General features: G+C 41.4%; 1 protein-coding gene across 1 annotated transcript in view; it reads right to left on the bottom strand.

Annotated features, from left to right (window-relative positions):
- The window catches only part of LOC106807432 (tectonin beta-propeller repeat-containing protein 1-like), a 25,186-nt gene that overhangs the window by 3,663 nt on the left and 8,020 nt on the right, over window positions 1-13,503 (bottom strand). The window contains exons 5-19 of the mRNA XM_014809756.1: window positions 13,261-13,383; window positions 12,604-12,778; window positions 12,241-12,335; window positions 11,672-11,794; window positions 11,166-11,329; window positions 10,437-10,952; window positions 8,598-8,764; window positions 8,148-8,272; window positions 7,676-7,825; window positions 7,374-7,547; window positions 6,959-7,164; window positions 6,528-6,628; window positions 6,035-6,134; window positions 5,577-5,813; window positions 4,933-5,113 (exon numbers count right to left, since the gene is read on the bottom strand). Coding sequence (XP_014665242.1) covers window positions 4,933-5,113; window positions 5,577-5,813; window positions 6,035-6,134; window positions 6,528-6,628; window positions 6,959-7,164; window positions 7,374-7,547; window positions 7,676-7,825; window positions 8,148-8,272; window positions 8,598-8,764; window positions 10,437-10,952; window positions 11,166-11,329; window positions 11,672-11,794; window positions 12,241-12,335; window positions 12,604-12,778; window positions 13,261-13,383 — 2,637 coding nt within the window. The remainder of the gene's footprint in view (window positions 1-4,932; window positions 5,114-5,576; window positions 5,814-6,034; window positions 6,135-6,527; window positions 6,629-6,958; window positions 7,165-7,373; window positions 7,548-7,675; window positions 7,826-8,147; window positions 8,273-8,597; window positions 8,765-10,436; window positions 10,953-11,165; window positions 11,330-11,671; window positions 11,795-12,240; window positions 12,336-12,603; window positions 12,779-13,260; window positions 13,384-13,503) is intronic.

Below are 13,503 nucleotides of genomic sequence, written 5' to 3'. Positions count from 1 at the left end.
CAAGCTGTCTATGCGACAGCTGATCAATATACGCAAATAATCGTCAAAATAAAAACGCTGCAAAGTTCTTTATTCGACTAATACTGCGACATAACGGTTAGCCATTTCACCGTTGTACGCTCTCTTCTTCTTTATACGCTCTTGATATAATATATATACATATATATATATATATAACTATAATATAATATATGATATATGTATATATGTATACACAAAATATGATATTTAACCTGTCTGGTTAATATCATATTTTGTGTATACATATATACCATATATATCAGGGTAGATAAAGGGAAGGAGTGTGACTCCAATAAACAAGGAAATTCGTCATTTACTAGCCTTTATAATACCCGTACGATTTACTACGCGTAACTCATCCAACTGAGCTCAAATCGGACACAGTACATTGCCACATCATCGTACCAGATCGTTTCCTCGTAGACACCCGCAATCCGGAGATACAGCACTAAAACATACGACACCGATTCTCCAATCTTTGTCCATTAATCAACCGTAGCAATCGCCTATGATTCAAACAAAAGGCAGCTACTCACCACAGCTGTCCACGCTTGCGCTCACGGCGAGCGCGGCTGTGGCTCGCAGGGAGATTTTAATCGCGATCTGCTGCTGATAGGGATATGGCGTGCGCCGTGCGGTATGGGGGCATGCCAGCTGTATTGCCGCATAAGGCATACATTGTAGTTGTATAGCCGGGTCAAAAGTTATCTCGCCGAGTGTTGCGGTTGATGCCTAACACCCTGCGAGCCACAGCGGCTCGCCCGTGAGCGCAAGCCGGGACAGTGTGGTTAGTAGCTGCCTTTTTGTTTGAATCATAGGCGATTGCTACGGTTGATTAATGGACAAAGATTGGAGAATCGTGTCGTATGTTTTAGTCTGTATCTCCGGATTGCGGGTGTCTACGAGGAACAAGTCTGGTACTGTATGGATGGTCGAATGACTGTGTCCGATTTGAGCTCAAGTTGCGATGAGTTACGCGTAGTAAATCGTAGGTATTATAAGGCTAGTAAATGACGACATTCCCTTGTTTATGGAGTCACACTCCTTCTCCTCTTATCTACTCCTGATATTATATAATATATATATATATATATACTTGTATATATATTATATCAAGAGCGTATAAAGAAGGAGAGTAGCAACGGGACTGGATGGATGCTCCCGTGTCACCGTATGTGTTAGTTCTTCTATATCTTGGTTAGAAAGATTCTATTTCCATTGACTTCGGGATGGACAATTGCATTGCCTGAACTAGTTGTCTACAACCCTACCAAGATGCTTTTGAGTACTGCAGCCAGTTATACACAACTGGATATCCTTCACGCATTCACGTAATGAAATTTCATAAAGCCTGGCACTGAAAACACATCTCGTGTTATAGCTTCGGGCAGCCACTAAGCCAAGCAATTGATACGCAGTAGTATTATGACTGTTCAGGTGATGACGTTTAAGCTGGCGAACGTCCGAGGTGCTCATACTGGGTGCAAAATCTGCGTGACCTCGTTCTCTCATCACAGCAGCAGGGCCTCTTCTGGCCACGCAGCCCCTGGTTGAGATGTGCGACCATCCACCCTAGGTAAAGCAAGCAACGCATCAACGTTAAAGTTTATTTAAAAACAGACATGGAATGTATGCATTCACGACATGTGTTGGCATGTGAGACAGAAGAAAAATGGAACAGGAACAGTATCTTGTTGTCAGGGTGTGAATAAAAATTTGATGAAACAGGTAAGATAGACGCATACAGTGAAAACTAACAAAACAAATAGATAGGTTGAACAAATGTTTTGAGTCTATTTCATTCTAAATATGGCAAAATTCTCACCCTTATTCCCACATCCCATCCGTTCCCACAGGATTTCTTAAGGTGATTCCTGATCTCTTGCAGACTGCACACAGTACCAGTGACTAGGTTTGCGGTATTGCCCAAACCTGAAAGCAGATATTTCTGTAAAAATTACCTCAACCAGAAATGCATCGAATCATTGCATAGCTCTCAGAAACATGCCATCAAATTTTACTTACCATAAAAATATTTTAATTCGTGATAATCGTACAGCTTAACAAAGATAGTAGATCGGCTGCCAAAAACTGTTATAAAACTAGAAGGCAGTTGTCGCCAACTACATCCCCGTGTTCTCCCAAGATGTGTAAGTATACGAAGTTGGTCGCGCTAGGTCAATTAGGGGCCGAGTTATAGAGGAAGGGAAGAATATAATGAAGGTCAAGGTCAAGGTCAAGGTCAAGGTCAATGTCAAATAAAGGTGCAGTGACCTGGTTTCGGTACGCGACACACCTTCTCCCCAAGATATGCAAGATATACAAGTTTGGTCGCCGCTAGGTCAATTAGGGGCCGAGTTATAGAGGGCGGCAAGGGAAATATGATCAAGGTCAAGGTCAAATAAAAGCCGGCAGTGACCTGGTTTGGTATGCTGCTCACCTTCTCCCCAAGATGTGTAAGTAACCAAGTTTGTAGCGCTAGGTCAATTAGGGGCCGAGTTAGAGAGCGGAAGGGAAATATGATAAAGGTCAAGGTAAAGGTCAAATAAAGGTTGCAGTGACCTGGTTTGATACGCTGCTCACCTTCTCCCAAGATGTGTAAGTAATACCAAGTTTTAGCGCTAGGTCAATCAGGGGCCGAGTTAGAGAGCGAAGGGAAATATGATCAAGGTAAAGGTAAAGGTCAAATAAAAGGTCGGCAGTGACCTGGTTTTGGTACGCTGGCTCACGCTTCTCCCCAAGATTTGTAAGTATACCAAGTTGGTGAAGCGCTAGGTCAATTAGGGTTCGAGTTATAGAGCGGAAGGGAAATTGTCTGCGGCGGCGGCGCTGGGAGACATGAAATCATAGTATCCCCGCCGACTTCGTCGCGGGGCGATACAAATATAGTTGCACAGCAAACTTCCTAGCACAGAATGGCACACTGAAACATTCAGTTGATCTACAACCCATAGACACAGCCAATACCACCATTTCACACATGAATCACAAACGTATATTTAACAGTCATACTTGGCTACCTAAATTTTTTTCTTAGCAATATACAGAATGAATAAAGAGTAAGGAATAAAAATACCTCTCACGGGCACATCAATGGAAATTGTAAAAATGAATATGCGGTAACGTAGCCCAACCTGGTCATTGGTCCGACTGATACATGCTGGATCCAGCACACACCCACTGCCACGTTGTTCCCGTCGGGAAATATGGGAAGTACGTCTTTAGCGGTTAGTATAGGTTTCCGACGGTGTCCCAGAGCCCAAACAGTAGCATTTCCAGCCGACACTAGACTGAGCTTATGAGTGTGGAGGTGGCACTTGAAACCAGCACGTTCCTGAAAATGCACAACCTTTTATATATTTTGTATACGTGTTAACTGTATTCAATATAGCTGGTATACACACTCAACCCCATGTTAAATTAATATGGCATTCAATGCAAACACCACCAACAATGTCACCTATGTGCAAAATAACACATACAGTGAACTTTTAGCCAAATAGTTGAGATATATGCATATATTAATATTAAGGCACACAATAAATGCTTACCATTTGGTAGCTGAGGCAGCACCCATTTCGCAGCAGGCTGAGCATCTTTGGCTATGCCCCATACTCTGTAGGATCCACCCACGCTATGTGAACAAACGGCTGGTCAGCGGGAACGTGTGACCACGACAGACCCTGCAGAAGAATTACACCAAATATTAAATACCAACAAACCAATGGCATATTATCGGACTCACACGAGTACTTATAAATATGAAAGTATCAATGACACTGTAGCTCACCACAAAAAGGACACAAATGAGTGAGTGAGAAGAAGTCAGTTTTAATTGAGCAACATGACGGTACATTATAGAAACGAAGAGTAGATATGGGAGAACTCCCATTATATACTCTTGATAATTATATGTGTAATTTTTTATGTGAAAATAATAAATAATATTATATATAAATTATATAAATAATTTATAAACCAAAATGAAATCACAATTTGTGACGGTAGATGGCGCTATACCCGATTTGATGTTTCTTAGCATAAATCATTATATCATAATAATAATAATAGTATAAATCATAATAGTTCATAGCAGGAATTTTGCATTAAAGATATTGTCAATGAAATCTTGTAAAACGAACCAAACGAGTGTGACACCACAGACTGTTTAATATCTGCGTGTCTATATATATATATATATGCTATATAATTGCCAAGCCCTACCTAATTTGCATTATTTTTTTTAAAATCAAAACCCCTAGCCCTTATTCATTCACATACAAAAATGAGCAAAATCCGTTGAACCTGAACTGACCTAATGACAATTCCCATTTTTGCAAAAAATTGCGCTGGCTCGAAAGTACGTCGACTGGCGTGCTCCAAAATAGGACGTTCAATATGGGAGCATAGCAGTAACAACTATACCCAATTTCAAACATTTCCTGAGTTATCGTTGACCAAAACCAAATGTTGACGGACAGACGGACGAACGAGAACGTACGACGGACGACAACCCATGGCAATAGCTCAGCTTGACGATGTCAAAGTGAGCTAAAAACGGAAGGATCTTTTACCTTACGTTCATCGTCTGTATTGATTTGATCATATCCTACTATATCATTATATCCTACCCAAATTATCAGGAATATATCTAACACACCACGTAGATTAACTGCTGCTACGGTAGTTAACATTCACTGTTAACAGTGACCCCACATTAACCACCTCTTCCATAGTCCATGTGACAATCTCACTCGGCACATTAAAAAAATACCTCACACCTCAAATATACATACATACCAAACATATACACATAAATAAAGCCAGGAAAATTTCGCCCCAGACAAAAGGGGGTGCCCGAATACGCATGCTGTAGGAATTTGGAGTATACCATTTCTCGCACGCGTTCACCTGTGGGCACTCTTTAGTGACTCCAAGTCTGCACAGCACATTGCCGTTGAGGTCGACCGCCCACACGGCGACGTTGCTGTTAGCGGGAAGCCACGTAGGTGGGTCTGTCTGCAGTGAGATGCACTGAAGCGACACCGACTCCACCTGCTGCCACGGACCGCTGGTCGCCAGGCGGCATTTCCTGCGGAAAACGCCACGACGAGACGCGTGAGCTCGGAATCCAGCTACGAACTGATCGTCGCTAACGGATCGATATAACTAATGATATAATACTGATATAACTACAGAGACTCCCCGACTTACGAACATTCGAGTTACGAACTTTCGATGATACGAACAATTTGCCCTGACAACAAGTCCATCTGAACTGATCGTAACTACGAACTAAGCTAACCTATCCGCCCGACATGACCGAGATGCGGATCGAGCTAACCGCTGTTGCGATAAGACGTTCCAAACGCCAATACTCGACAACACAGCACAGCAATGCCAACAATGCATGCGTAAAAGCAGGTATAAATTGATCTACTCAGTACTGGCAATAATATCCAAGGGGCACACGGTTGTCGCCCACGCGCTCCGACGGATTTGTCGAATGTGCTGAGTGACAATGTAGTACGTGCTCCACAATAAGCGGTACCAACCTGAACCAACGCCGGCGCCGCACGGTGTCCGACATTCTCTTTCGCTTGTGGTACAGGAAGGGAAAATCGGTGGCGTACTGCCAGCCTTCCTTGTCGGTGCCTTCCGTCTGGGAGTAGTCGATGGCCCAGTCTGAAATCCACTGCCAGTGCACCGACGGTGGTTTGATGTGCTCCTTATTCAGCTGTTCGCGACCCGACTCGTCACTCCACACTGCTCTGTCTGTCGGCAGTCTGTAACTTCATGCACGGAAAAAACGACGAGGATGTTTAACCTGTTCAGCTGGATTTTTCTGGGTAAGTCGTCAGGTAAATTTTTGGGATATCTTAAACAAATGTTTAGGAGGCATATTTGCTCTATTATGAATTCCTAAAAGATTAACAGGCAATGATATAAACTCAATTTAATATAGCTTTCATTTTATTGTAGCATGTCGGTAGGCAATTTTGGTGATACTTACTTGTGGGAATACCCTGTGAGTGGGTTCCATCTTTGATTTTCATAAATATGAATATTCCTGACATCAATTTGTTTGTACTCTTCATCAGAGCATAAGAATCCTAATCAGAAAAACGACCGAATGAGTTTTTAAATTAGCTTTTAACGAATGTGTTTATATATAGATGCAAGAATTAAGAGCTTATATGCTATGTGAACTACAATCAATATTGTATACAAATCCATGTAGCTTCGATATACACATGGTCAAAATTATACTTAAAATTTAAAATATTAATAATATTAAATATACCTAAGTTGGCTAACTTCACTGTTCTGGTTTTACTATTAGTGTACACACTATAGTGGGCAAGTATGGCTATTTTGGTTGGACTAGCCATTTAATGACATCTATTCTTAATTTAATTGTGATTTCCATCTCTGCAAATGCCATGCCATCTTGTTACATGAGATCGAAGTGGAGTACTACATTGGAGTAAAAAATCCATTGTTACCTGTGTAAAACCACGGAGTTCTATTATAAGATAGGCCCCACACAACGCCTGCACTGCTAGACTCTACAGTTTGCATATGCCCAGCCACTTGGTACCAATACCTGCAGGTCAAAGTATTGAAGTTGTTCAAATTAATTTTATATGGTACCTCCGAGCGTTACATAGAGCAATATTTTTCATTGAAAAAACACATTAATCACAAAGCAAATATTTACATATATCAGCAGGCTAGAATCATCTATGAAAGGGGAAGTAGAAAACGTAAGCATGTTTGTCTAAAAAGCAGTTTCACAGCCACAAACAGCCAAATAAACACTTATGCAGTATTTAAATGTAAATACAATTGACAATTTCAGAAAACTTCGTTCGTACCATATCATCTCACATTTAGTTTAACTTCCAATTCATAACTACTTTACAGTGCAACTTACATTAGCTGAACATGAAGGAAATTTATTGGCACAACAGGACTGGGGGACAATTGGTCACTGTTCGGTTCCCTGGTATATTGCAGTACATGTGGCAGCATGTTATGCACAAATATGTCTCCTCTGTCTGTGGTAGACCAGGCAGCATTATAGGAAGGCGACGCTTTTATACATCGCACATCTCGGCACCCCATCGTCAGTGCTTTCATCTGCAATAACGAAATGTTGTTCACATATATTTCATTGAAATAATTTTCCTACATATGACGAAACTAATACTACTTGATCAGTGTTTCACTATTAATCCATGGTTGACCAAAGGTTTTGTAATTTTCACGTTCTCTACCCGTAACATGCATCATATATACCTTTAAATGCACACGTTACTTATCTAGTATTGCAAAACGTGAACACTCACCCATTCTTCCAATTCCTTGTCCGATGCGGTGGCCAGCTTTAGTGGCATCCCCTTTCCGGTTCTCTTTGGAGTGTAGACAGCGAAGACCGAGTATTTAGTGGGATCTTTGATGCGGAGAATGCAGGTGATCTCACCAATAGCAATGCGATGACAATGTGACAACATGACGATGTGCTGAAGTCAAACAATTTCCACAGATTACCATCGCGTACGATTCCGTTGACATCGAAACGAAACAGAGTTTTACATAATTATGTGCATGCAGGTACAATGCAACCGCAATCACAACTAGCGTAACCCACCTTTAACTCGCGATGCTTAGAATAGCTGCAGGTAAGAGTGCCATCAGATGTTCCTTGTGTCGCCCCCAGCTGCTCAAATTCCACTTTACAGTCCATCCAGCCATTTCGTTCGTGCCATACGTGCATGTCTCCCTTTTTAACCCACGATTTCTGCACACGCAAATTAAAATACGCGATAGAAAGTACAAAGTTGAACAGGGGGAAGAAGGTGAGTAAGCAATACGGAGTGTGATTCTGCTCACTGAACTTCTAGAGTTTATGCAAAAATAATTCAGGCCATCTTAGCAATGAGTAGTTAGTCATGAACCATAGAACCATGAACAATAGAACATGAAATTCAAAGCTGCATGGAGTGACTGCCATAATGTGTTATCGATCCAGCCTGATCATCTTGTACCACATCGCAAACAAAGGCTGTCACCTAAGGCAGCAATGCTCGCCTTAGGAGTTTTCATCCCACTGCATGCCTCACCTTGAAAATAGCATGCTCGTATTGTAGAAACGGCTGTTTCTGTCTATTATTTCGCTCTCGTAGTTTCCTTGTGATGTCTCTGTACCAAGCTTCCCATTTAACACTTTTCACTTCCTTCTTTTTGCCTGCAACAAGCATTTAGTTAAACGAAGTAGAAAAATGTACAATGCAAAACCCAACTACAAAGTCAATACAACAGGTGTTATGGAAGTACACCAACATAATTAAATTTCTTTCACTACAAACTGATTACAACAACATTGAACTATTTCACGAAAATATATCTAATCGTGACAGTTATATTGCTTAAAATGTATAGCCCAATACCTGATAGTACATGAATTATGATATGACCGACGAAATATTTGTGACTAACGTTTATGAAATGAGGGCAACAGTAGAATGACAAAGCTGCTAATTAACAAACCAACCAAGAATCGTCTCATATACCTGATGTAAACCAATCATCTGGAGGTGCACTTGGTTCGAGAACACATGCCGACGCGCTGACCCAGCTCCAACGAACATCCTCGACCTGTCCCCCTGTCAGCCAATCAGCAACCTGGACTCGTTCAGCGCCACATATTTGATCCATGGAGGTCATCGAGCTGCATCTACTATATTGAGAAAAACAAATTGGTGTGACAGGCTTGGTGTATAGCGCAAAGGATATCATAATAACAGCACTGCAGCAGATAGTTAACCAAAATAAAAACACATTTGCTAAATATATCAAGGGTATAAGGGACCTAGACTGACACCATTCTATGGCCTTATGTCCAACTGGGGAACCAAAAGGATAAGTAAGTAAGTAGACTAACACCATGACAACTATACATTAACATTGAACGTACATTTGAAAGAGTGTTTGGCACTACATTAGCAATAAAAGCTGTTGCCATGAATGAATACATGAGAAGCTAAACTTCGAACTTCTTCGTTAACATAAGGGGACATGCCAGCGCAGCATTCAGAGTCATATTAAACTCCTCAAACCGTCCAATAAAATCTTCCTCACTCTCCCCCTGCATATTTTACCAGGTGACTTTGGGGTTTTGACAACTTTTTACGAAGCCGAGCTTTGATAAGACGTCGCACACTGGATAAATCAAGGCATCAAAGTATTAGCATAGTACGCACATCCCGGGAAAAAAACCCGAATGCATAGTTATAAATATGAAAGTGTCAATGACACTGTAGCTCACCACAAAAAAGGACACAAATGAGTGAGTGAGAAGAAGTCAGTTATAATTGAGCAACCATCGACATACATTATAGAAACGAAGAGTATATATGGGAGAACTCCCATTATATACTCTTGATAATTATGTGTAATTTTTTATGTGAAAATAAATGTTTGAGATGTGAAAGTCTGAGATGTGGGCGAGTGATGGCGTTACACCTAAATGATCGCCATTTAACGTTTTTATAATATTCAGATTTAGGCACTGCCTAAAAAGGAGCTCCCGATGTGTGACGTGTAAGATTGAGAGGATACGCTTATTCCACGTAGCTGCTATATACCACGTGACAATGGTGTTTCCCTGCCCAAGGTTAATTGGTTGCATGGAAGTGTTTACTTCGTATGAGTTTTTCTAGGCGGTAGCACATGGTTGCCATCTGTATATCGCAATAATAATTTATAAACCAAAATGAATCACAATTTGTGACGGTAGATGGCACTATACCCGCTTTGATGTTTCTTAGCAATGGCATTCGAAATAAATAGGTTATGCTGCGTTCCAACATGTTTTGTAAAACTTTACTCTAATATAGACGTTTTATCGGCAGGGTGGAAAAGAAATACCAATTTTGCATTAAAGATATTGTCAATGAAATCTTGTAAAACGAACGAGACGAGTGTGACACCATAGACTGTTATCTGCGTGTCTATAAAATATGCTATGGTAATTGCCAAAACCTACCTAATTTGCATAATTTTTTTTTAAATATCAAAACCCCTAGCCCTTATTCATTCACATACCAAAAATGAGCAAAATCCGTTGAACCTGAACTGACTAGTGACAATTCCCATTTTTGCCAAAAAATTGCCGTGGTTCGAAAGTACGTCGACCGGCGTGCTCCAAAATAGGACGTTCAAACCTCTCCCATAGCAGTAACAACTATACCCAATTTCAAACATGTGGGTCAAACGGTTCCTGAGTTATCGTTGACCGTAGCCAAATGTTGACGGAAGGACGGACGGACAGACGGACCGACGGACGGACGTACGACGGACGATGACCCATGGCAATAGAGCTTGACGATGTCAAGGTGAGCAAAATATACCTGCTATCATGCTCTGATAAACTAGTTTCTCTTGACCTTTGAGAGGAAAGGCTGCAGGCGGCCGGATCAAAATCATCCGACTCTCGCGTGGCACCTCCTCTGCTCGTGTCAGCAGCAGAATCATGAGGCATGCTACTCACGTCAGCAGCTGCACTGCCGACACTCAGAGAGCACTGCTGTTGCAACGAGGTGGCGCAAGCGGCTTCGGCACTCGAAACAACAGTCTCACAGAAATTAATGATGTTGTCGGACACGTCCGACGAAAAACTGCCCTTGGAGCGACTCTTCTCAGTCGTCACGGTAACTGTGTTCTCCGTGATTTCCGTGAGTCCCTGCTCCACGTTGACGGACAGTTTGCTGTCACGTTCATTGCAGGAATCGCCACCAGGCGGAGCTTCTAACGTTTCCCGGCGTAGAGCATTCGTACTTATCTGCGGTGATCCAAACATTTCTTCCACAAAAATTCCAGGATCCAATGACTCGCCATACACATTTGGCAAGCTTTCGTCGTCCGACCTACAGATAAATGTTGACAGTTGACACAATACCATATTGGCATTTGGGAAACAATTACACAAACTTACCAAAGAAAACGTTTAAAACGTTTTTTCACATTAGGCAGTAGCACGAGTGTGACTACCAGAGACTCCTACTTCATGCAGCCTACGATTACCAGTTTCTGTTATGAATCGTGATCCACTATCACCAAAAACCATTGATGGGACGTACAATGATCTGGCCGAGAGAGACGACATAGAACTGGTGCTGTACGCATTGGTGAGAACTGGGCGAGGTTTAGCCTCCAGGGGGCGCCACACCTTGCCGCTCAAGTCCGCAGCAGTTACGCCGGTTCGATAGTACAGCTTCCTGTCATGGCGTCCGATGCCAAACACCTAGGAAATTACGTTCCAACGTTAGAGCTGAAATATCGCCCCAGAGCACGTATCGTATGACGACGACGCAAGTCTGAAATTTTCTGAACTCGACTAGTTTACATCTAACGTAGAATCACCTTGCACCTCGTCATTGTCAAAATGCTACGTACAATCAGTTGCAGCCATAAACACCTTTTAGAAATCTCAACCCCCTGCATATGGTAGGTACGTTCACCAATAAGACGTAATAAGGAGATACGCTGTTGTGGTTCGTTGCTGGTATTGTAGAAGTATCGCGGAATTTTTGTCTACCTGGCAATGTATTTCTGGGTTTGAATTAAAAGCAGCATAAACTTGCACCTGGTCATTTGGCCCGATAGATAAATGTGCCATATGGGTCATCATCTGCACCCATCCTGTACCAATGCAAGCTGTTCGGTCTGACCCTGCCTTCACTCCACATACGTCCTTTCGGAACCACACCTATAACAAATATGTAAATCGACGGTAAAATACCATGTATATGATCACGCATGCGTAGAGATTATTTCAAACACATAGTCAATCTATTCATCACAGATCTAAACACTCACAGAGTTTCATTCGCGAGTATACATCAGAATCGTTCCGATAATGAATGGGTACGGGCAGCTTCCACGCGACTCGGCTAATGAGTGATAGTCATTAATCATCAAATTTTGATGCTACCATATGGCTCTTGCGTGATTTTAATCATGTTGTTATTTCGTAATCTACTGGAGTGGCTGACTGGAAGACTGAATTGTCACTTCTCCCTCCATCACTTCTATTTATTTAGTTTCATTTGTTTTAATTTTATCAGCATTGTCTATAACTTGTTTAACTAATATGTTACCTCCACAATGTAATTCATCAGTGTGAATGAAATAAATTGAATTGAATTGAATTACCATTCCATCTCTCCCTAGAGCCCACACTGCATTACTGCCTACTGTAACCAAGATAATTGGATCTCCGGGTGAATCAACTTCATACCAGTCATTGCCTAGAGTATAATGTGTGTAATCAATATACGTGAAATAATAATAATAAGTATAAAGTAATACGTAGAAAGTTGTAGAAGAAGCAACAAGGAATACCATGAGGGAAGACAGTCCATTAATCACGAGTAATGATCGGTGTAGATTCAGCTCACTTCCAATATTACGTTGAATAAAAAACACTACGCTAACAGTGAACATTAAAGCAGTCACACAATTAGGCCATTGATAATTTAACATTACAGACACACACTCTGTGGTGATAGAGTTTACCTGTGAGGTTTTCTCGTGTGATTCCACCTCTGGCTAGTACACGTCCACTCCACGTGACCACCCACACCAAGCCATTAGGACCAACAGCAATATAATTCACTTCTGGAGCTGTGCTGACACAAACCCACGAATATCCTTCTGGATTGTTCTGGGCTATGCCTTGTCGGTAAAAAACCTATGAGGGAATACCATGTATCGAATCTAATGCAGTACATATAATTAACCTGAAACACTTTAATAATTAAACGTAGTTTGTTTCACGAAAAAAGTCACAGTTGAATAACTATATGCTGAGATTTCTTATTCTCCTTATTGATCCATTATATCAATTATTTATTTGGGGTCAGCCCTATAGACCGAAGGTCCGATAGACCGAATATTGCAAAAGGTTAGGGTTAGGGTTATGGTTAGGGTTAGCGCATATATATGGTTTATAGTGGCATCAGTGGATGTGCGGCATATTCATGTTCGAATACGGCATCAGTGGATGTCCGGATGCGTAGCCTGGAGGCTAGGCGACCGATTCCGGACGTGTAGCCACTGCGTATTCGAATAAACCTTCGGTCTATTGGGTCTTCGGTCTATTGGGTCTTCGGTCTATAGGGCTGTAACCATTTATTTTCACTCTGAATAATAAGAATCTGTGAAACTTCTCACCCTGCCTTGAATGGTTACTGCCCACACGGCAAGATAGTCCGAAGGCATGCCTGAAAGCTCCTGACCACCAACAGCAATCGAAATGAATGGTTCCTCAGTAAAATCCTTTCCAAGACCAGGTACCTGTAAATAAAAATGCAACAAATAGAAACTCTGTAACAAACGTAGGTATATACATGTATTTATATATAAATATATTTGTACTATATATATATATATATATATATATATATATATATATAT

Source organism: Priapulus caudatus, unplaced genomic scaffold, assembly GCF_000485595.1.
Source record: "Priapulus caudatus unplaced genomic scaffold, Priapulus_caudatus-5.0.1 Scaffold215, whole genome shotgun sequence".
NCBI classification, from domain to species: Eukaryota; Metazoa; Priapulida; class Priapulimorpha; order Priapulimorphida; family Priapulidae; genus Priapulus; species Priapulus caudatus.
The sequence above is the reverse complement of the archived record's forward strand: the minus strand, read 5'-3'. Positions and strand labels throughout refer to the sequence as shown.